The sequence below is a fragment of the Puma concolor genome, chromosome A1, assembly GCF_028749965.1.
Source record: "Puma concolor isolate L17-30 chromosome A1, mPumCon1.1.hap2, whole genome shotgun sequence".
Taxonomy (NCBI): Eukaryota; Metazoa; Chordata; class Mammalia; order Carnivora; family Felidae; genus Puma; species Puma concolor.
Window position 1 is genome coordinate 67,034,900 of NC_141667.1, and position 24,476 is coordinate 67,059,375.

The 24,476-nt window shown below is 37.3% G+C and overlaps 1 protein-coding gene across 10 annotated transcripts in view; it reads left to right on the plus strand.

Moving 5' to 3' along the window:
• The window catches only part of NSD1 (nuclear receptor binding SET domain protein 1), a 150,672-nt gene that overhangs the window by 114,991 nt on the left and 11,205 nt on the right, over positions 1-24,476 (plus strand). For all 10 annotated transcript variants that reach the window (XM_086677976.1, XM_086678297.1, XM_086678156.1 and 7 more), the window contains 8 exons: positions 1,718-1,918; positions 3,233-3,412; positions 9,001-9,157; positions 10,621-10,826; positions 14,858-14,970; positions 19,442-19,711; positions 21,052-21,168; positions 22,662-22,803. In XM_086677976.1, the coding sequence (XP_086534102.1) occupies positions 1,718-1,918; positions 3,233-3,412; positions 9,001-9,157; positions 10,621-10,826; positions 14,858-14,970; positions 19,442-19,711; positions 21,052-21,168; positions 22,662-22,803 (1,386 nt within the window). The remainder of the gene's footprint in view (positions 1-1,717; positions 1,919-3,232; positions 3,413-9,000; positions 9,158-10,620; positions 10,827-14,857; positions 14,971-19,441; positions 19,712-21,051; positions 21,169-22,661; positions 22,804-24,476) is intronic.

The window sequence follows — 24,476 nt, forward strand, 5'->3', positions numbered from 1 at the left end:
ATGATCTCACTGCTTGTGAATTGGAGCCTGCTTCGGATTCTGTGTCTCTCTCTCTCTCTCTCTCTCTCTCTCTCTCTCTCTCTCTCTCTGCCCCTCCCCCACTCTCACTGTTTCTCTCTCAAAAACATTAAAAAAGAAGGAAAAGAAAGAAATCCTCAGACATTTATAAAAGTAGAACAGTGTAAAGATTCCCCCCGTATTCATCACTTAGCTTCAGTACTTCTTGGTGTTCTACCTCTGTTTACCCATGTATTTCAAAAGGTGTAACAGTTACTACTTAAAGATATATATCTAATGTGTAGCAAAATTATACAGTACCCAGTCTCATTTAAAAATTTTCCAATTTGTTTCAAAGATGTCTTTTTATAGTGTTTGAATCAAGATCCAGATAAGGTTTTCTTTATTTTTTGATATGTCTCTTAATTTCTCTTAATCTACAACATTACTACTCCCACCCTATTTTTAAGTGTCATTTATTTGTTGAGACAACGGTGATTGGTCCTGCTCAGTTTTCCACATTGTAAATTTGGTTGATTGCATCTTTGAGGTGTCCTTTTAACTTCTTCCTCTATCTCTTCCATATTTCCTGGAAACTTGTAGTTAGATCTAGAGGCTGAATTAATTTCAGGTCAGTTTTCTTCTGGCAGGAATGCTTTGTACGTAATGTGTAGTTCCTATTGTGTCACATTAGCAAGCAAACATTGTCAAGATTTTCTCAGTAGTGATTGATTGTTCAGTGGGTTCACGTTGTCATCCTAATCAGTCTCTTAGAAAGTTCTTTACTGTGATATTGTGATTTATACTAAGAAATGTGTATTTTGGTCTTTAGTTTATGGCACAGAGCTCCCAAGACCTTGGTGTCTCCTAAGGGGTGAGAGTGATAAAGATGTCCTCTGTGTGTATTTTATTATGTTAATGAAAGACACACCTAAGGATGGGGGCTTGATTGCCAGAAGAACCAATCCTGATTAGAGGGCTAGAACTTTCATTCCTAGCCCCCTAATCTCTAGCGAGGAAAAAGGGCCGGAGGTTGAATCACTGGCCAGTGGTTTAATCCGCCATGCCTATGCAATGAAATCTCCATCAAAACCTAAAAGGGTGGGTTTCAGAGAGCTTTTGAATGATTGGTGAACATGTGGAGATTAAGAAGAAAGTGGTGCCTCTTGGAGAGGGCATGAAAGCTCCATACCCTTTCCTCATATCTTGCCCTATTCGTCTCTTCCATTTAGCTGTTCATGAGTTACAACCTTTTGTAATAAACCGGTGATCCAGTAAATAAATAAAAATCTTTCTCTGTGAGCCATTTTAGCAAACTAATCAAACCTGAGGAAGACAGGGTCATGAGAACCTCTGATATATAGCCAGTCAGAAGTATAGGTGACAACCTGGACTTGAGAGTGGCATCTGAAGTTGAGGATGGGGCAGTCATGTAGAACTGAGTCCTTAATCTGTGGGATATGATGTTATTGCCAGGTATATAGTCTCAGAATTAAGTTGAATTGTAAGATACCTAGCTGGTGTTGGAGAAGTGCTTGGTGGTATGGGAACTACCCTTCCCGCTCCCCCCGACCCACGCACACACATACTCACACGCATACACACACCCCATATTGGAACTTAGTACAGAATAGTGTACTTACAAACTTTCATCTAATGCTTTAGCATTGGATGAACTCTTAAATTGGTGTTAATTTATTACTTTATTTCGGTTTCCCAGGAATCCATACCTGTTTTGTTTGTAAGCAGAGTGGGGAAGATGTTAAAAGGTGCCTTTTGCCCTTGTGTGGAAAGTTTTATCATGAAGAGTGTGTCCAGAAGTATCCACCCACTGTTATGCAGAACAAGGGCTTCCGGTGCTCCCTCCACATCTGTATAACCTGCCATGCTGCTAATCCAGCCAGTGTTTCTGCATCTAAAGGTATGAGTTTCTCACATGGACCAGTCTAATTGTAGAACCTCGCTTTCATTGGCAGTGTGTATTTCCAGGTGCTAACTGGCATCTCTTTGTGGCCTCTCTAGCTTTTGTCAAGAGTGTCAGCATTTTATGTGAGAGAGAGGAGAATAAGGGACTAGTCTAGCAGTTCCCACATTGTATTCTGTGGAGCCCTAATGTTATGTGGTGTTTTGAAATATTTCGATTTCTTAGTTTGAGAAAATATTGTGCTACATGCCTTTCTCCCCCTACTCCATTAGACCAAAGTGTATTATTCGTTTCCTATGGACCCTTTATATCTATGGTTGTCAGATGTGATATCATTCAGACATGAATTTAGGGTAGAATTGAGGTTTTTGTTTTGTGTTGGTTTATTTTTTTTTTGATGGAAACTTCTATCCTAAAACCTCTTTCCTGCATTATAGTTAGATTGAGAGCTAAAGTTTCCAAAACTGCCTATAGTTCCAGGTAAATTCAAGTTTTTAGGTCTGTTCTCATTGGGAAAACAATCATTTATTTCTGTTCAATAATAATAGGGTCTCTTACTAATTTTCCCAAGCCAAATATTGTGTCTCTACTATTAAATGCTTGTGTGCCCACAGAGCCCTCATTTCTCCCATAGGGGATTGAGGAGGAAAAACGTAGCAGTGTTTTGCCTTTGCTTTTAATTAGACTGGCAGTACCTTTTGTAATATGATTCCTTGGACTTATAGATCTCCTCACTCTTAAGTACAGTAATTTAACTTGCTTGATCAAAATTACAGTTTAACCATCAGTTTACCTTCCCATTTTTAGTTGCTATTGTAGATTACATTTAGATGATTTGGTAATGGTTTCTATTTGGTGTGATACATGTTAGAGGACATATTTTATCTGGAAGGGGTTCATTCACCTTAAAGTTCTGGCTTTAAGAATCACATAGTACCAAGCAATATTATTTATTAGTCTTTCTCTCTCCCAGCTGGCCTTCTTTCTGATTGTGCACATCCCTTCTATTTAGTTTGAGGCTGATTCCAGGTTTCCTAGGAGTCTAGGCAATGGATTATATAGGGTTTTTCTTGGTGAGGCAGGCTCACTTAATAGTCGTGAGATCTGACTCTTTGTGGCAACTTATCACATAGCTCCCATCTGAGCTTTTCATAGTGAATTATGTGTTTTATCATCCCTTGTCCTAGTAGTGTTTCCTTCTGTTAGTGACATTTTCTCAGTGCTGACAAAGATTTCAGTAACTCGTGTTGTTTTATACTTAATCTCTTTGTTTTTTGTCTGCTACTCTGGTTTTCCTGCTTGTAATTTTAGGTCGTCTGATGCGCTGTGTCCGCTGCCCTGTGGCATACCATGCCAATGACTTTTGCCTGGCTGCTGGGTCCAAGATCCTTGCATCTAATAGTATCATCTGCCCTAATCACTTTACACCTCGACGGGGCTGCCGAAATCATGAGCATGTTAACGTTAGCTGGTGTTTTGTATGCTCAGAAGGTAAGACATGACTGCTTAATGTATGAATAGTCTAAAAAGAGGTTAATACAATATTTTAAGTGCAACAAAAATCATTTTCTTCACATTGTTAGTAGAGAAAATATTGGGATGTAATGTCTTGAACTTAGGATAACATAGCAGAACTTTTAAACTTGTTTTTTTTCCCTGATAAGGGAGAGGTTTTATTTTGTTATTTTGAATAATGACCTTATTTTCATTAAAATGATAAATGAAACAAAGAGAAAGATAAGGCAAAGGAAATAGAATCACCCTTGGAAAATGGGGGAATGTGATCAAACAGTACAAACTTCCAGTTAGAAGATTGGTAGGTTTGTGGACTTAATGTACACCACGGTAACTATAGTGACTAATACTGTATTGCATATTTGCAAGTTGCTAAAGAGAGTAGGTCTTAAAAGTTCACACTACCACCAAAAAGAAAAAATTATAATTATGTGAGATGTTTGATGTGTTCCCTAACCTTAGTTGGGCAATCATTTCACAGTATATACATCTAGTCATTATGTTGTACACTTTATACACAACGTTATATGTTAAATAAACTGGAGGTAAGGAATAATAATTAATAAATAAATAATCCCAAATCGTCCCAAGTTCCACCATCAGAAAAAATCATTACTTAATTTTAAGTGATACTACATAAGACATTTGTGCACATAAGCAGATAGCAGGGGTATATATCTAGATAGAAATAGTTCTAGAAGATGGTATTATATTGTACAATTGTGTTTCTTTTTTGTTAAATCGTTTATTCATGAATATAAAAGGAAAGTGAAGGAATTTATGAACATCTATTATTTCTTAACTGTTAGAGGTATTCCTAAAAGTTCTTCTAAAGTGGAAGAAAAATAAATTTTATATCTTTATATTTTTTTTCTTCAACTTAAAACATACTTCTTTGATAGAGTTAGTGTTAAGCTTCTACATTTTTTTCAATTCCTCACAGCCTGATTTTTGCTAGTTATTGTAAGTGGATGGTTTAGTAATCATCACTACTCTATTTACTATGGTGCTTATAATTCTGATTTCCTTATTTTAATTTTTCTCTTGGTTGACTGAACTTCTAGGAAGCACCCAGAGGTGCTTATTTCTCTGCTTGAGGCTATCCATCATTTGCTTCTATACTAGAAGCATGTGTTGGGTTACTATAAAACAGGATATGTGTTCTTTTTCTAAGACTGTTGTGGACATTGCTTCACTGTTTTTTCTGTTGTTGATGGTGACACCAGTTCTCATGTAGTTTCTTCATTACTTTTCAAATTGACTAAATTTTATTGATTAGTAATTTAGGGGGAACAATTTCTCTCACTTTTCTGTTTCTTTAATACTTATTGGCTATGCAGTTTCATGAAAACTTGGCTGGTTATGAACATTCTGAGGGACTCATTTAAAAAGTCAGTATGTCTAATTGAATGAACATCCCTCTTGAGAAATTTGGATATATACTAAATAGTGCTAAAGTCATAGAAGAAGGTTTTTCAACTGCTTTATATGATTGAAGTGGTCAATTTGGACTTTTTGTGCTCTTAGAAGATTCATGTAACATGACAATTTAAGGAAAAGATACACTTAGAGGACATGGTTTGTATCCTCAAACCATTCTATGCTGCTAATATAGAATAAACAAAAAGCACGTTAAGTGCAGTTACAGATAAAGAGGGAAGCCTTTGGGGTAGAGATGTTTTAATTCACAAAGAGGACATTCTTTTTGTTCTTCTAATACCTGCTCCTTATAAACACTGTCTTGTGAACACTGCTGTCTATTTATTATACCACTCTTCTTTTGTTTAGAAGAAAGTTAAAGACAAGAGTTTGGTATTTAATAGCTTTTAAATATAACATTCTGGGGGCACCCAGGTGGCTCAGTCAGTTAAGCATTCGACTCTTGATGTCGGCTCACACCACGATCTCACAGTTCGTGGGATGGAGCCCCACATCGGGCTCTACACTGAAAGCGTGGAGCTTGCTTGGGATTCTCTCCCTCCCTCCCTCTCTCTCTCTCTCCCTCCCCCTCCCTCCTTCTCCCTCTCTCTTCCTCTCTCCCTCCCCCCCCCGCCCCTCTCCCACTTGCTAAGTCTCTCTCAAAATAAATAAACTTTAAATACAACATTCTGTAATTCTACTCTTAGAATAAAAACAGGTGTCTGGGAGGCTGAAGTGTAGGCTCCAAAAGTTTTCCACATTTCTTGGAGATGGGACGATGAAACAGTTTCAACATTTGACCATTTCTAACTCCAGAGTGGGATGAAATGAATAAAAGCGAGAGTGCCCATGTGATAGCTTTCCTAACATGGAGCATCCTAACTGAAAAGCTACTGAATCCATTAATGGATATACATAATGGTAACTGAGTTTCCGAGAAAACTTAGTAGCTGCAACAGTAGCAGCTTTCAAAGTGTAGGCCCTTTCAGAGGCTTCCATGAAATCATAACTCTTCATAATAATAATAGTAAGATACTACTTGCCATTTATAATTTGTTGACATTTACACTGATGGTTCAAAACTAGTGGTGGGTAAAACTGCTGCACCTAATATAAATCAAGGCAGTGGCTCTAAACCATATAAGTAGAAGCAGTCCCTTGTGTTCTGTGTCACCACACACTCTGTTTTTTTAAAAAAAGTTTCACACAAGACTATTCTTATATAATAATCATTAATTTTATTGAATATCAATCCTCAGGTGAACATTGTTTTTAATATTCTGTATTATAAAATGGGAAGTGCATATAAAGTGGTTCTTTTGTATACTGATGGTTATCTTAAGTTAAAGCACTCATGCAATTGAGTTGCAGTCTGAACTAGCTGCCTTGTTCATGGAATGCCAGTTTTAGTTGTAAGAATTACTGTGACAAACCATGGCTCTTCACACTTGGATATTCGTCAGACATTTTCTTGAAAATGGATAAAAGTGAGCCTGTTTTCAAGGAAAACACACAGACAGAAGTCGTTGCCAGTGATAAAACTTGAGCTCTTAAGTGAAAATTAGAATTTGGAAAACTGGTAACTATCACCCTGAAGCTTAACAGCTTTTTAGTATTATTGTGAAACCCTCATGATATGAATAACTGATATTATAATAGTATATAATGAAATAGATCAACATTTGGAAGATCTACCTAATTCAGCAAACTAGTATTTTCCATATGACCAATGTGCAATGTGCACATTAAAAAGTTAAAAACCATGCATATATAAAAGATCCATTCAAAGTGCAAGACAGATCAATGAATTTTAATGTAGTAGTACTAAAAGTTTATTGAAATTATTTCAGATTTGACATTGCAACTAAAGTCTACCCTGTGGAGTTTTAGTGTATAGATAGTATCAAAGAAGGAATTTGTATAGGTCTTGAACAAGTTACTAAAATAGTCCTTTTTTATAAGTATTTATCTGAGAAAGAACAGATTTTCTTCATGTGCCTCAACCAAACAGCATATTGCAATGAATTCAGTTTAAAATATTTGTAAAAATGTGAAACACTGAGCCCCATTAACATATATTTTGGAAAATAGTTAATTTTTTTTACAAAATTTATATTAATAGAATTTGATATTTAAAAAAAATTTTTTTTTTTCAACGTTTATTTATTTTTGGGACAGAGAGAGACAGAGCATGAACGGGGGAGGGGCAGAGAGAGAGGGAGACAGAGAATCGGAAACAGGCTCCAGGCTCTGAGCCATCAGCCCAGAGCCCGATGCGGGGCTCGAACTCACGCACCGCGAGATCGTGACCTGGCTGAAGTCGGACACTTAACCGACTGCGCCACCCAGGCGCCCCTAGAATTTGATATTTTTAAATGAATTAGTAAATATTTAAAAATTTTCTTAATTTTGATTTCTGTTTAGTAAATATACATATTTTTAGCTTACATAAACAAAATTTATTTTGGGATCTCCAAGAATATAAAGTTGTCGTGAGGCCAGAAAGCCTGAGACCTGCTAGACACGAACATATATTTTGCTAAGGCTTTACCCTCACTAACTCTTCAGGACAAGACTTGGAGTTATATGTTTGAGTCTAGCATGTTTGAAGCATGCTCATTTGTGACCTTAAGGTATTTATTATATTCCCTAAATATGATTCCTCTTTACCTAAAATTCTTTACAGTCTGTAACCATGAGGATTTCAGCTTCAGACATATAAATTGAATCACTTTAAGTGAAAATCTTTAGGAAGTGAAAATTCCTTGTCATTGCAATATATGTAATTATCCTGGTGTCTGAAAACCTCAATGGAGAAGGGAGAACATACATTTAATTGAATTTTAGGGCAACAAATCACTTTAGTACCTGTGACTTTTTTGTCAACTGTGAAAATCATAGGTATTTCATTTGTTGTAGATATCTTTTTTTTTTTTTTTTTTTTTTATTTATTTTTGAGAGAGAGAGAGACAGATCATGAACAGGGGAGGGGCAGAGAGAGAGGGAGACACAGAATCGGAAGCAGGCCCCAGGCTCTGAGCCATCAGCCCAGAGCCCGACGCGGGGCTCGAACTCACAGACCGCGAGATCGTGACCTGAGCTGAAGTCGGACGCTTAACCGACTGAGCCACCCAGGCGCCCCTGTTGTAGATATCTTAAAGTATTTTGCAGTCATTGCTACTGCTAGATCTTATTTTTGCATTACAAAGAAACATATAATTTCTTGTTCTAACATTTTGATAATTATATCTTAATGTAACATTGTCTTTCCAATCTATATGTTAGGTTTATGCATTTATAAATGTTACTCTGAAAAGAGCCCATAGGTGTCAGAGTACCAAACATAAAAATGATTAAAGAGTAATTTCAAAAGAGGGAAGGAACTGACCATATGGAGACTGTGTATGTGTCAGACACTACTGGGCCATTTTTTCACTTATCTAGTCTTCAAATAGATGTGATTGTGGAAAACATCACTGAGGAAATGATACCTTAGGAAGAAAAGTGAATTCCCTATGGTCATATGATCTTGGTGCTCAAAATTGACATCACTTAAAATTTGTGCTCTTCATACTCTGGTCATTGTGTGTCCCTGGTATCCTTTTTATTTGGTGTGTCTCTGGTGTGTGAAGAGAAAGAAATAAATATGTGTGCATGTATATATTTTTAGAAGTTGATTTTTTTAAACTTTTTTTTAAATGTTTATTTTTGAGAAAGACAGAGCATGAGCAAGGGAGGGGTAGAGAGAGAGGGAGACACATAATCCGAAGCAGGCTCCAGGCCGTCAGCACAGAGCCCAACATGGGTCTCAAAGTCATGAACCGTGAGATCATGACCTGAGCCAAAGTCGGCTGCTCAACCGACTGAGCCACCCAGGCACCCTAGAGGTTGATTTCTGACCTCATTGCCCTAACCTCATTTTGCCAGTAAGATCTCATATTTATTTGTTGTGAATCTAACAAACCCCCAAGGTTGTGGTTCACAGGAATATTGGAGAGGGAATAAATGCTCTTGTAGAAAATCCTTTCTGGATAAATTACTAAGTCCTTAGCTGAGAGATAAATGGTTAGGAGCAAAAGCTATTTGATCTGGGTCATGATATGTGGTCTTGTGATTCTGAGTGCCAGATTTTTTGATTCCCACAGGAGGCAGCCTTCTGTGCTGTGATTCTTGCCCTGCTGCTTTTCATCGTGAATGCCTGAACATTGATATCCCTGAAGGAAACTGGTATTGCAATGATTGTAAGGCAGGCAAAAAGCCCCATTACAGGGAAATTGTCTGGGTAAAAGTTGGACGATACAGGTGAGTGAGCATGAAGGAGACTGACACTCTTTTCTTTTACCATCCTCTGTTTCTTGGGATCTTAAATTACAGTGTTTAGCATTTTTTTTCTTTAATTTTTAAAAAAAATTTTTCTGATTAAGCAAGGTGCACCCCCCCATTAATTTTTTCATTATAAAAGAAAAAAACTCATTTTCTGTTTTGTGATTATAGGAATAATACATATTCTGTGGAAAATTCATGAATGAAAACAAACCCATAACAAGGAAGATACATTGCTAATATTTTAGCATATTTACTTGAAGACACACCAATGCATGTTCCCTCAAAATAATTAGCCTTATGGTTTATACCCAGTTTTGTGTCTTTTCTTTTTTTTAATTATTTTTGTTGATCATGGAATATACAGAAGAATATCATAACATGCATGATTTAAGAGAATCAGAAATTTACCTTTCTGATACATACATACATAAGTACATACCTATGTATGTTCCTCCCATTTAAAGAAATAGCATATTGCTGGTACTTGAGGCTCCCTCCATGACCCTTTCTGAATATACTGTTGCCCCACTCCTAGCAGTAACGACTATACAACATTTTGTGTTTTTTATTCCTTTGCGTTACTATATGTTTACACATGTATAATGTTTTGTTTTGCATGTTTTAGACCTTTATGTAAAGGAATTGATGCTATATTTTCCTGCTACTTGCTTTTTTCATTCACTGTTATGCTTCTGAGATTTATAGTGGTTAGTGTAGTGCTCTAGTTCATACTTTGCCATTCTCCATTTCTTTTTCATATAGACTTCCGATATAGTGTAGTTAATTTATCCATTTTCCTGTTTGGAGCAGTTTGTCAGTGTTCCTTAGTGTACATGCACAGGAGTTTTTCTTGGATAGGGGTTTCCACCTTAAATAACTAATGCCAAATTGTCTTCCTAAAGTGGACATGTAAAGTATTAATTTACTTTTATTTTATTTTATTTTATTATTTTATTATTTTATTTTAGGGGCATTTCTTGGTGCCATTTTTCTATATGCCTAACAGTTTTTTAAAAGCCAAATTGTATTTCATTGTATCATGTGCCATAGTTACCTTATCATTCATTCCCTTATTGTTGAACATTTAGATTGCTGTCCAGGTTTTCATTCTTAAAGATAATTCTTCAGTGAACATTATAGTCAAAAGCTTTGTTCATATCTATGTGATAATTATTATTTTGTTAAATTATTGTTTCCTTTTATAGATTCTTTAAACTAGAATAACTGAATCTAACTTTATATGTGAGTATATCTATGAAGGTGGGCGTTTTCAGCACATACTACTTGTTTGTTCTCTAGTTAGATTGTAAAAATGGCTAGGTTGGACTTTAATGTGGATAGACCTTGTTATTCCTTATTCCTGTCCTAAAAAGTAGCTTGTTTCCCTAATTATTCTGCAGCCTTCTAAAGGTTTCCTTGCTTGTTTTCACCTTTCCCAGGTGGTGGCCAGCTGAGATCTGCCATCCTCGAGCTGTACCTTCCAATATTGATAAGATGAGACATGATGTTGGCGAGTTCCCTGTGTTATTCTTTGGGTCTAATGACTATCTGTGGACACACCAGGCTCGAGTCTTTCCCTATATGGAGGGTGATGTGAGCAGCAAGGATAAGATGGGCAAAGGAGTGGATGGGACATATAAAAAAGGTAACTTTATCCTTTTTGTTTCTCAGGCCAGCACAGATCTCTGTTACCCAGGTATTTGTTCTGTTTGTGTTAGAATTCACATATATTCCATTAGCTTCTGTGTTCTGATCTCTGGGGCATTATGTAGCTACAGCTATAGGATTTTACAGGGAACTTGATCCACATAGCTCATTATTTTTAGCCTAACCTTTAGGTAACTAGAATTTCCTTGAGGGAGTTTTTTTTTGGTTTATTTATTTACTTTTGAGAAAGAAAGAGAGATAGAGAAAGCCTGAGTGAGGGAGGGGCGGGGAAAATTCCAAGTAGGCTCTGTGCTGTTAGCCCACAATGTGGGCCTTGATCCCACGAACCTTGAGATCTTGACCTGAGCTGAAATCAAGAGTGAGACGCTTTAACCAACTGAGCCACCCAGGTGCCCCTTGAGGGAAGTGTTTTATCAGTTCTGTTTTCTCAGCATCTTATCAAGTACTGGAACTTTGGAACTATTTTATAGCATAAACAGTATAGTTTGCTAGACAAGAGTCAGAATCTCTAGTAGAGTTGTTTGTTCCACAAGGTTTGGATTTGTTGGGAAGAAATAAAATTCACCAGAAGTTAATAAAGGAAAATACTGAAAATGAAAGCATTAATGTTCTGAATCAAAAGAGATTTTTTTTAAGCTGGCCTGGTAGTGAAGGAATGTGGGGACATTTGGGGCTAGGAGGGGTTGAATCAACTATGAGCCTCAGTTTTCTCTTACTGTATAATGAGTAAAGGTTGCTTTGAGAATTCAGTGAGATAATAAAAACATCAACCACAGAGCACATAGTTGAGTTGGTATGCCATCAACAATAATTACTTTCTTCCGTTAGCTGTCCTTTGAAAGACAGTATAAGTATCTCTTATTTCTTAATTTATTTGGACATTGGCATATGTAAGATTTTATCTGCATGGTGAGGTGGAGATTCTAAACAAGTGAAACTTTCAGGGCACCTGGGTGGCTCAGTTGGTGGAGCCTCCGACTTTGGCTCAGGTCATGATCTCGCAGTTCATGAGTTCAAGCCTCACATTGGGCTCACTGCTATCAGCTCGTAGCCCACTTTTAACCCTTGGTCCCCCTCTCTCTGCCCCTCCCCAACTTGTGCTGTCTCAAAAATAAACATTTAAGGGTTATCTGGGTGGCTCAGTCTGTTAAGCTTCTGACTCTTGGTTGCAGCTTAGGTCATGATCTCACAGTTGGTGAATTTGAGCTCCAAGTTGGGCTCTGTGCTGACAGAGTTTTCTCTTTCCCTCTCTCTGTGCCTCTCCCCAGCTTGGGCTCGCGCTCTCTCTCTCCCTCTCCCTCTCCCTCTCCCTCCATCTCTCTCTCTCTCTCTCTCTCTCTCTCCCTCCCTCCCTTCCTCCCTCCCTCCCTCCCTCCCTCCCTCCCTCCCTCCCTCCCTCTCTCCCTCTCTCCCCCAAAATAAATAAATAAACTTTAAGTTAAAAAAAAAATAAACATTAAAAAATAGTGAAACTTTTTGATTAGATGAAGATTCTTTATAAGATTGTGAGCAGGTAAAACTTCCTTGATGAGGGATGAGAATGATGTCCATAGGGAACAAGTTTCACAAAGGTTCCATTTGCCTCATGTCATTTCATTGGGTCCTCACTTATCTCTTGACCATGTCGTTTCTGTGCAAATATGGGCTGTTAGTATTAATACTATAGGAGCTTGGCTCTTGAGTCTTGTAATCTTGGATGGTCGGGGACCAGTTTAGCAACATCTTTGTCTGCATAGAGCTGGCCACCACAGAGGCTGGGGGAGAAGGTCGAGTTGTAGGGAGTACCACAAGTCTGAGCCCACTAAAGCTCTGGGATTCTGCTCTTTCTATGCCTCTACCCTGGGCTGGCTGGGTACCTCTGCCTTCAAAGAATACACGTTTTTATGGGCAAATTCGAGATCTAAGCAGTCAAAATGCCATTCTTTGAGTGTTGTGGCAAAAATGTGCATGGTGTGCTATGGGAACAGACCAAGAGGAAGCATAACTGTGCTGGGGATCAAAGTTAGAAGTCCTGGATGGTTTTTTTCCAAGTGACTTTGAAGAGTGAACCATAATAATAGTTCTCATTTATTGTTTGCCAGACACTGTTCAGGTTTTTTCTGCTTTAAGTCCTTGTAATACCCCCTGTAAGTTAGATGTTATTATCCTTATTTTATAGATGAGGAAACTAAGGATCATAAAAGTAAAAATTACTTACCCAAGGTTCCAGTGCCAATAAGTGATAGAGGAAGGTTTCAAACTCTAGCAATTGGACTCCAGAATCCAAACTCTTAAGCCCTACTCTGCCTGCAAAGAAGTTAACAAATGGGGGACACCTGGGTGGCTCAGTTGGTTAAGTATCCCAACTTCCGCTTTGGTCATGATCTCACGGTTTGTGAGTTTGAGTCCTGCATCAAATTTTCAGTGCGGAGCCTGCTCAGGATTCTGTCTCCCTCTCTCTCTGCCCCTCCCCCCAGGCATGCTCTTTCTTCCCCTCCCTCCCTACCCCCTCCCCACCTCTAAAAATAAACTTTAGGGGCACCTGGGTGGCTCAGTCAGTTAAGCATCTGACTCTTGATTTCAGCTTAGGTCATGATCTCAAGGTTCATGAGTTTGAGCCCCACGTCGGGTTCAGTGCTGATAGCACAGAACCTGCTTGGGATTCTCTGTCTCCATCTCTCTCTGCCCTTCCCCAGAACACTTGCTCTGTCTCAAAAATAAACAAACATTTAAACTTAAAAAAAAAAAAAATTAACAATGAAAATGTTAATAAGACAGCATATGTGAAAGTATACATTAAATCTTTAACAAACTGAGTTAGTGACCTCTGTGCAGTACAGTTGAAGATGGGGTTGGGGAACACAGGGCTGTTTGCCAGAAAAGGTAGGTAAGTTACATGGTCAGAGCAGACTTTTTAGAAACTTTTGTCTAAGTTAAACTTGAGGACCATAAACGTGAGAGGCTATAGCCAGAATGTCAGTGAGATGGCTGTTTCAGTACTTCTGAACAGAGATGATAAGACTGTCACAGTGAAGTGACTCTGGGGTGGAGAGGATGATGAGTATTTGGATAGACATTAAGTAGACAGACTAGGCAGGACATGGTGAATAATAGCATGAAGAAAGGAGTGATTATAACAATAAGAGGATTCAGGGCAACACGAATTCTGTTAGATGGTGACAGGGAAATGGAGAAAAAGGGGTGGATCAAAGGGGATATTTTCTTTAAATAGCTAACAATATGCGGAAAGCTGCAGAGAGGAAGGAGGGGAAAGAATTGGAATTCTTTTCAGAATTTTTAACCTGGTTCAGGAATAATGAATTCTAAAAAAGGAGAATGAATTAAAAATTAGTTTTACATGGAAAAAGAAAGAATCTTAAGATTTTGTTGGACTTCTAAGATATTACACTCTTTCAAGCATATGAAAGTATAGTACTTGAATACAAATCAGCTATGAAGATCTGTTATTGTATCTTTATAGGTAATAGTTGATATTTACAGAATGAGCCTTAGGAGAGGAATAGGACAGGTACTCTAGAAAATTGGGTAAGAAGGAGAGGAAAACTTTAATTTTGAATTTCTTCCAAAGGAATGTAGCATGTTATTTGGCACTAAAGAGACGGAGTGTTTCTGGAGGCAAGAGGTTCAGAACTGAGGCAAGAATTTGGCTTAATGAAGGGCAGTGACTTTGCTGAACAGATGCAGTCTCGTTGTTAGGAGATGTTATTTGTGGGCTTTTTCAAATCATTTGGCTGGATTTGTTTTTGTTTTAAATTTTCCTCTGAAGGTGGTAGCCTGCATTGTGCCATTTAATGGTGGATTATGTTTTGTATTAATGCTAAATCTGAATACCCTGGGAACCATAAATTAACTTGAAAATAGCAGTCATATATACTTCTTAATTTTCCATATAATGCTGGTTGAGTTTTGTGTAAAAGACGTGGATTTTCTCCAACTTTAAAGGGGAAAAAAAGGCAAAATGAACAAGTCCACCTAAGATTAAGTGACTTGTGCTGTGTGTTTTCTTAGCTCTTCAAGAAGCTGCAGCGAGGTTTGAGGAGTTAAAGGCACAAAAAGAGCTAAGACAGCTGCAGGAAGACCGAAAGAATGACAAGAAGCCACCACCTTACAAGCATATAAAGGTGAGAGAAGACCTCAGGAGACTCTGTCTCTAGGAGAGACCCTATATAGATCTCTCTCTCTTCCTGCTGTGTTCATGAAGAGGATTGGAAGCACAAACACAGTTGCTTTTAGGTAGAGGTATGAACTTGAAAGAAGATAAAAAGTTCCAGAGCAGCATTCCTAGCACCTTCTCTACACTTTTATGTAAAATCAGTTGTGTTTTATAATTTTTTCTGTTGCTTTGGAAAGTCTTTTTATAGAAGTAGATTGGATTAGATTATGTGCACAGTCAATATCTTGCAGTTTGAAGGGGGTTCAAGAACCATGATAAAAAGTGATAAATAGTCCCGAGATAGTGTGAATAATACACAGGGTAAGTCTTCTTGGTAATGGCTGATACTAAAGATATTTTAGGTGACCACTATGACTGGGTTTCCCAAAGTCAGTAAAGTTCCTGTTAGGTGTACCTAACCCTTAATGAACCTAGTAGAGTAAGAGTCCTCACTGTTTATCATCAGGGTCCTTCGGATCCTTTGTATTTTTTTATGTTTTAAGTCATTTTTATGAATAATTAAGAGAAGTTAAAAATACAGGAATAATGTAGAACAAATTTACTAGACATTTCAACAAGTATTTACTAAAACTTCTTTATTCTTTTTTTTTCTAAGTTTTATTTATTTAAATAGGTAATCTCTACACCTAACATGGGGCTTGAACTCATGACCCTGAGATCAAGAGTCACACACTTAACTGAGCCAGCCAGGCACTCCTATAACCTCTTTTCAGAAAACCTTTTTAAGAAGTTAGTTGTGTTCAAACGTTAGAAGACACAAAAGAATGCTATTATTAACTTTGTTAACAAAATGAGACTGTCCAGTTTCTTGTTGTACAGTATTTATGCTGATGTCATTCCTGAACACCATATTTCTTTTTTGTCTGTAGAAATTTATTATTAGTATTCCCATTGATATTTGAGCTTCTAAAGTCTTCTAGTCTGAGGTTTCACTTAAAGATCAATTTCACCATCTTTAGAGGCTAATGTAGTCAAGTATATCCCAAATATTCCATGGGACATACCTAAACTAGAAACCTATTTTTTTTTTTTTTATCTGAAATTCAAATTTAATCAGGTGTCTGGGATTTTTATTTGCTCAATAAAGCAACCCTACTAAAAGCAGACTACAAAGATGTTATCTCGACTCTTTAATACATTCTGGAAAGATGATTTAGCACTTTGGGCAATGCCATACAGAAACTAAAATGTGAGTGTTGAACTCTTGCATGTATGAACTTTGGTGATTTCATTATTTTTCTGTTTTCTTGTCAGTTAAATCTTTATTGGCAGAGTTGGGAATCACTGCTGAGTAACTATGAGTAATGATAAAATAGTAAAATGTTATGAAATATAGGAAATTAAGAACACTAAAATTCCATAATATAGCTTAGATTTTTAAAAGGGTTTTAATGGATGTACATGGTAGTTGCAAGATAGAATGAGGGTGGTTCCCCCCTCCCCCTTTTAAAAAAAGGTAAATTTGGCTTTTGATCTTTGGAAGACCTCTAAGAAAGAATAAGATTAATAAAATATAAATCCTTACAAATAAAACTGATGAAAAGAGACTCAATCTAAAATTGAGTCTAAATGGACACTGGTGGTGATATACTGAGAGTTAAGTGGAGTTATTGTGCATGGAGATATAATGCATAGAGATCTAAGTGTAGTTAGGCCTCAAAAAGGGGAAAGTAATCTGGTTTCCCACAGTCATAGATGTCAGATAATAGCAAGGGAGGCATTTCTGAGTAGCACGTCAACCATATTGAGCTGTTGAGAGAGAAACTTCTTGTGAGTGATCTAAATGACAGAATTTAGAAGCCAACTTCTTTCCTTCATACACCGTCCCCACCTTTTTATAAACAAATATATTTCCAGGAAAAAGTTTTAGATCAAGGGTTGGCAAACTGTCGTCCATGGACCAAATGGCAAACCATTGGCAAACCAACCAACAGTCCATGGACCAAAGCTGGCCTACTCTGGTTGGGAAAAATATAAAAATGAAAAGCAGGACATGAAAATTATATGAAATTCAAGTATCAGTATCCATAAATGAAGTTTTATTGACACTCATCCATGCTTCTTTAGAAATTGTCTTATGCTACTTTTGTGCTCCAATGACAGAATTAAGCTACATGCACCAGAAATCTATACCATACCCTTCAGAGACTAAAATTTACCATCTAGCCATTTACAGGAAAAGTTTGTCAATCTCTGATCTAGAGTGAGCTAAATTTAACTGTACTTACATATTTATATTTTATTCTTACTAAACAATGTGGGTTTTTTTGTTTTGCTTTATATTATGTTAGGCAAGAAACTTACTTGGGATTAGTAACAAATTAGATTAGATCTTCCGAATGATTGAAACATATCTTTATAGAAGAAAAGGAGTAGGATGAAAATTTTGTGGGAGGGAGGTCAGGTAAGGGTACTCATCTTGAGACAGAGGTGCATGTTCAAATGCCCTATTTGTAGGACCTGCAGTCTGAGGTGATTGAACTTAGTCCTTACCTCTATACTTTTAGAATTTGCTTTCTTGAGTTTTGTGACTTCAGTGGTAATAGTATGTCTTCAATAGTATAACTTCATGTGGTAACAATATTCCTCCATTAACAAGAAGTTTACAATTTTTACCAGTATTTGAAAAATCTGGGAAGAGATCTGATAGAGTTAATCCTTCTAAGGTGCTATCGAGAACTGGTTTGAAGACATTATATTTCTGCAAAGACAGTGGAGATTTTATGATATTGTTAAACAGTAGGCAAAAACTAAAATGTTAGAAATGAAACTTTTTGGGAATTTAGCGGGTGGAAATAACTTTTGTTAATCATAGTGATTTTAGATTGAATAGATAGGGTAATCTCAAATATTTGATGTGACAAATACTTAAAAGGGACATTAATAGGTGCCTAGCTGACTGAATCAGTTAAGCATCTGACTCTTGATTTCAGCTCAGGTCATGATCCCAGGTCGTGGGATCAAGTCCTGCATTGGGCTCCATACTGAGCATGGAGCTTCCTTTTAAGATTCATATTCTTTCTCTCTCTCTCTCTCTCTCTCTCTCTCTCTCTCTCTCTCTCTCTCTCTCTCTCAAATAAATAGATAAATAAATAAGATATTAAAAGGACAACTTAATTTTAATATCTACCATGTTTAAGAGGCTGTAGTAAGCTCTGTACTATAACTTTTACTTGTTATTTCTTATTCTCACAACAATGTTAACAAGTGATTTATCAAAATTTTGATAAAATTCCTGAATAGCCAATTTTTATGAAAGGGTTGAGTTTTTAAAGACTCACAGTTTGACTATTACCCATGAAATAATATCAGGTAGGGGAGACTCATTCTCATAGTACACAAATCCATCTGTATTATGAAATGTCTGTTTTTTGCCTCAAATTGTTGCTACTAGCATTTGAAAAACTAATGGCTTCAGTGTTATAGCAGCTGTTTGTTTGACCTCTGTGTTTTACCTCAGCAGATTTTCACTGTTTTTGACTACTACTAAATAAATGCATGAGTGACATTGCTATAGTCTATTAAAAAGATTTCATATTATGGTAATAAGTATTAAAATATATCTTCACATAACAGGAACCTCAGTTACCCAAAGACCTTCTCATGCAAACCATTATAATTTAAGAATTTTTTTTTTTTAATGTAGCTGCTAAAGTGGTGCCACCATGTGGTAATAGCAGAAACTCAGTTTACAGTTCACTTTGGCGTACCAGCTGTTAAACTACCTTTTTTTAAGTGATTTTCAAAAATTTTTTGTGGGATTCATAATTTGCATATTAAGTAAGGCTTTATGTCAAACATGCCTAAATCTTTTTTCAATTTTTTTATTGTAAAATACAGATAACATAAAATTTATCAGCCTAATCCTATTTAAACATACAGTTCAGTGATATTAAGTGCATTCATAATGTTTGCAGCCATTACCACCATATATCTCTAGTATTTTTTTTCATCTAGTAAACCTGAAACTCTACCCATTAAACATTAGCTTCCCATTCTCCCCTCCTCTCATTTCTTCAAAACCACCATTCTACTTTTTGTCTTTATGATTTTGACTACTATAAGTACCTTATATAAGTTGGAATCATACAGTATTTGTCTTTTTGTGACTGGCTTATTTCATGTACAATAATGTACTTCAGGTTCATCCATATTATACCATGTGTCAGAATTTCCTTTCTTTTTAAGCTGAATAATATTCCATTATTTATACCACATTTTGTATATCCATGTGTTAGCTATCTGTGGATGTATATGGGTTCTTGCCACATTTTAGCTATTGTGAATAATGCCACGAAGTTCAAAATCCTGTAAAATGTGGCATTCAACTTCAAGGAAAAGACGTCTATCTTTTAATAGGTCCTAAACTGGCTTGTGTTGGCTTGCCTGATGTTCTATAGTATGTATTTCTTTTCCAGGTGAACCGTCCTATTGGCAGGGTACAGATCTTTACTGCAGACTTGTCTGAAATTCCCCGTTGCAACTGTAAAGCTACTGATGATAACCCCTGTGGGATAGACTCCGAGTGTATCAACCGCATGCTGCTCTATGAGTGCCACCCCACAGTATGTCCTGCTGGAGGACGCTGCCAAAACCAGTGCTTCACTAAGCGCCAGTATCCAGAGGTTGAAATTTTTCGCACATTACAGAGGGGCTGGGGTCTCCGGACAAAAACCGATATTAAAAAGGTAAAGAAAGTTTTTCATAATTTATAGATTTTTTTTTCTTCTTTGCATTTGCTTAATAGGAGTAGTTATTCTTGATGAATAGGAGATGATCATTAGAGGGAAGATAACATAGTTAAGGATTAACCTTACTATTAGTCTTGCTGTGTCCTTCTAGAGTTTATAGGCTTGGGAAAGTCTCCTTTACCTCTAAAGTCCTTAGTATTAAACATGTTCACTGTGTATGAGGATGAAAAAATGAAGGGAATTCATAGAGATACTATGACCTTATTTGCTCTTTTGTGACAATCCTGGAACCTGTAGTTAAGAAAAAGAGGATAATGAACATGTGATACAAAGGTGTTAATCACCTAATAAAATCTGTTTTCACTGGGTTTGAGTTCATGGAAAATGAAGAAGAGGATTAGGCCCTCTGTACTAAAAAGCACACTAACATCTACAATTTCAAACTTAGAAGGACCTGCAAGTTTCTGGTAGATAATATTATGTAGTCTTTGTGTAGAATAAATCTTGACATTTTAATAAAATAAACTTTATTCTAGTTATGCTTTCTGAAGAATTCTGAAGTTTGTCTCTAGAAAAGGAAGTGAATATCAGTCTGTTTCGTTATTTGCTAAGTGGTTATTATCTACTGTGTGTTGGGCATTGTGCTCCAAATGCAGTGATCAATAATAGAGACATGGTCCATGTTTTCATAAAGTTTACATTCTAAGGGGGGCAGACATTGATCAAGTAATCACCCAGTGTGGAAGCACAAAGGGTTCTGGAGGCAGTGGTAAATGGTAAAGGGCCTGAAACTAGCTTTGACTCTGAGAATATTTTAAGTTGAAAATTGAAAGACAAATAGTTGTTGACTTAGACTAGTTGAGTGTTAAAGCATTGCAGGCAAGGTGGACAGCAAGAGTGAAAGCTAGTATGGCCACAGTGTCAGGAGGACAGTATTGTAAAATGTGGAAAGGCAGCAGACAGAGCATGTTCTTCGGAAAAGGATCATAGTTTAGGGAAACTGACTTTCAGGTTTGGGGGCACTTAAAGGGTTCAACTATCCATATCAGCATTATAATGGAGCCCTAGTTTACTTACTTTCATCTTGGTTGATCTTCATTGTCCAGTGTATCCCAGTCTTTCTCCTGGTAACCGTGATAGGAGTGGGGAGGTGGTTTTCATTGTCAAATAGTTGAAGCATCATATTTGTGTTTCTTGAATAATCCTTCGCTAAAGTGACTAGTTACGTGTACATGAACTTCTTTGGAGATTGTTATTTTCATTAATTTTTTAAAAAATAAGGTGTACCTGGAAACACAGTTGTGTTTTTTGCCATTAAGAGCTATTTCTTGTTCTAGGGTGAATTTGTGAATGAGTACGTGGGTGAGCTAATAGATGAAGAAGAATGCAGAGCTCGAATCCGTTATGCCCAAGAACATGATATCACTAATTTCTATATGCTTACCCTAGACAAAGTAAGTAATTTGTGTTACTTCCATTGTTATAAGATTGTGAAATTGATATTGTCCTAGTCATAGTGTTTGTAGGCATGGATTCACCACCCAAAATAGTGTCTTTCCCTTAAATTTATGGGGATTGCTTGGTCAAGGTTCTGGAGTAGCTCAGTTTGCCCATTTCTTGGTATACATTCATTGCCAGAGGCAACAAAGCTATTTGCTTTCTTTTTGAACTGTTTAATTTGGATATTATGTCTTTTAGTTTTTCCTATAGGATTAAAACTTGAAGCCAACAAAGTAATCATTCTTTTACCCTTTTGCTTTACAGATTGAGAAACTGATTTGTTAATATTTAGTACATTAAGAAGGTCTTAAAAATTGATTTTAGAACTCAGCTTCTGAACCCAACTCATCTTTCCAATTATAGGAATTTGCTGATGAGTTTCATTTCATCGGTGCCTAGAATTCTATTTGGGACTCATTCCTGATTCTAGCATCTTAGTGTGTTTATTTTCTGTGTATCAGATTCTTCCTTGTATCTGAATATTAGGGTCTGCCCAGCTCCCCACCCCCACCTCTTCCACTGGCTGTTACAACAAATTTCTTTCCTGGTGTGAAACTTTGTGAACATTTATCAAGTTGAACCCTTTGGTTTATGAGATCATCACCTCCAGATATTCACATCTTAGTTTGGGATGGGGTCACATTATCAGTATTAAAATCTGCTTAGGTGATTTTTTTTTTTTTTTTCAACGTTTATTTATTTTTGGGACAGAGAGAGACAGAGCATGAACGGGTGAGGGGCAGAGAGAGAGGGAGACACAGAATCGGAAACAGGCTCCAGGCTCTGAGCCATCAGCCCAGAGCCCGACGTGGGGCTCGAACTCACGGACCGCGAGATCGTGACCTGGCTGAAGTCGGACGCTTAACCGACTGCGCCACCCAGGCGCCCCATGATTTTTTTTTTTTTTTAATTTTTTTAACTTTTATTTAGAGAGAGAGAGTGCAAGTAGGGGAGGGGCAGAAAGAGGGAGACACAGAATCTGAAGCAGGCTCCAGGTTCTGAGCTGTCAGCACAGAGCCTGACATGGGGCTCAAACCCACGAACTGTGAGATCATGACCTGAGCTGAAGCCAGACGCTTAACCAACTGACCCACCCAGGTGCCCCCTACTTAGGTGATGTCTAATGTGTAGCCAGGGTTCAGGACTACCTAATTGAGAGGATGGGACAAGCTGCTGCTTTTAAGACAGTGGTCCTAAACTTCAGCATGTATCATAATCATCTAGTAGGCTTGTTATAACACAGATTGCTGGGCCCCACCTAAAAGTTTCTGCTTTAGTATATCTGAGGTGCAGCCCAAGAATTTGCATTTCTAGCAAGTAACAGATGTGGATTAGTGACTACACTTTGAGAACCACTCCCTGGGAGAGTCAGATTTGACAAATAGGAATTCTAGCTTATTAAAATACACAGGAAGTGTCTAATGAGCAGCATCTTTTGGAATTCTAGGACCGAATCATTGACGCTGGTCCCAAAGGAAATTATGCTCGGTTCATGAATCATTGCTGCCAGCCCAACTGTGAAACACAGAAATGGTCTGTGAATGGAGATACCCGTGTTGGTCTTTTTGCCCTGAGTGACATTAAAGCAGGTAAGAATCAATTAAGGATTCTGGAGCTAAGAAAGGAATGTCAGGTTTGAGCATCTAAAAATTCCCATATGCCCCATAATCCCAAAATGAGGTTTGCAAATTCTTGAGGATATATAAAAGACTTACAGGTACCAGGTGGTACTTGGCTTGGAGTATTTTCTTGGTGGTGGTGGTATGGTAAAATATACATAACATAAAACTTCTCATTTAACCATTTTTTAATGTGTATAATTTTGTGGCATTAGATCCATTCATGTTTTTGTGCAACTAACACCTCCATCCATGTCTATAACCCTTTCATCTTCCCCAAGTGAAACTGTGCACTGCACCCATTAAATGCTAACCCCCATTTTCTCTCTCCTCAGCCCCTGGCACCACTGCCAGACACCGTTCCAAGCATATTATATTTAATCCTTGCAAAAATGCAAGGTATATGGTATACCTATGTTACTTGAATTCTTAAGTCTGGCACTTCTAACCACCCTGGAGGAGTGTCCTGTGTATTAATTACTCAAATGTTAGCCACATGACTTTAGTTCTTAAATCTCTCCTGACTGCTTTCAGTACATTTGTACTTGGAACTTTATAGTCTTTATCCCTGGGGGTAGATTCCTCTACCAATCTGGCGCAAGTTTTTCTTCTCTTTTCTCCCATATTCACTTAGCTCAAGTAGCATGGTGTGGGAATTCACAGACCTTGTTCTTGTTCTCACTTGACTTCCAGTCTGCATGGGTGGGATGAGGGGAATGAGACAGAATGTGCTCAGTATTATGTGGAGTGTCTGTGGGAGCTGCAGCCTTGGCAGGTAGAGTCTGAACTTTTCAGCTTGCTCTCCTTATCTCATTCAGCTTCGTGGATTCTTCACATACCTGTTATACTTTCTGTCTACTACATGTATCATACTCCTTGTTTATCTTTTCTCCATCGCCCTTTGCCATCCCCTAAGTGCAGACCTCTCAAGGATTATTGTATATTGGACTCTTTTCTAGAAACGTATGAGTCTTTCTTTTATGTGTACCGGTACCTTCTGATTTATCCTCTGTGCAGTATGTTTATATAGTGGATGGTGGGTAAGCAGCAGGTTATGTCAAGTATCCTGCTATCTTAAACTTTGTATATATATGGTTGAGCTGCTTTATAAGTGCATTAAATTAATAAAAATTCAGTTATATACTTATAAATTGTGTAATAAGAATGGAATTGTATGAATAGAGTTATCTATCATTCAGTGCGGTATTTCACAGTGGGTGTGAGAGGGGAGACATAACCCTGCTGTTATCTGGGTCAGTCTCAGTTCCTGTAAGCTCCTTACATTGTGAACCTCACCAGGCCATGAGTGATTCGAACCATTTGGACCCCTAAATGTAAGGCAACTGCTTTATAATTTGCTTAGCCAAATAAGCAAATAATGATCTATATTAATTCAATATTAGATGAAAAACTATATGTATTGGTTAGTCTCACTGATGGAAGATAGGTCAGTCTGCAATGGGAAATCTTCCTAAGATTTGATAATTTTGACCTAATGATTATCATTTTATATGTTAATGGTGAACCATTACCCCCACCCAGAAATAATCTCTTTTGCATACATATAGAGAATTATTTTGTTAGGCTTTCCCTAATGTGCTTTGAATTTGAATGTTGGTGTGTTTTCTTTGCTCTTTGCTCTG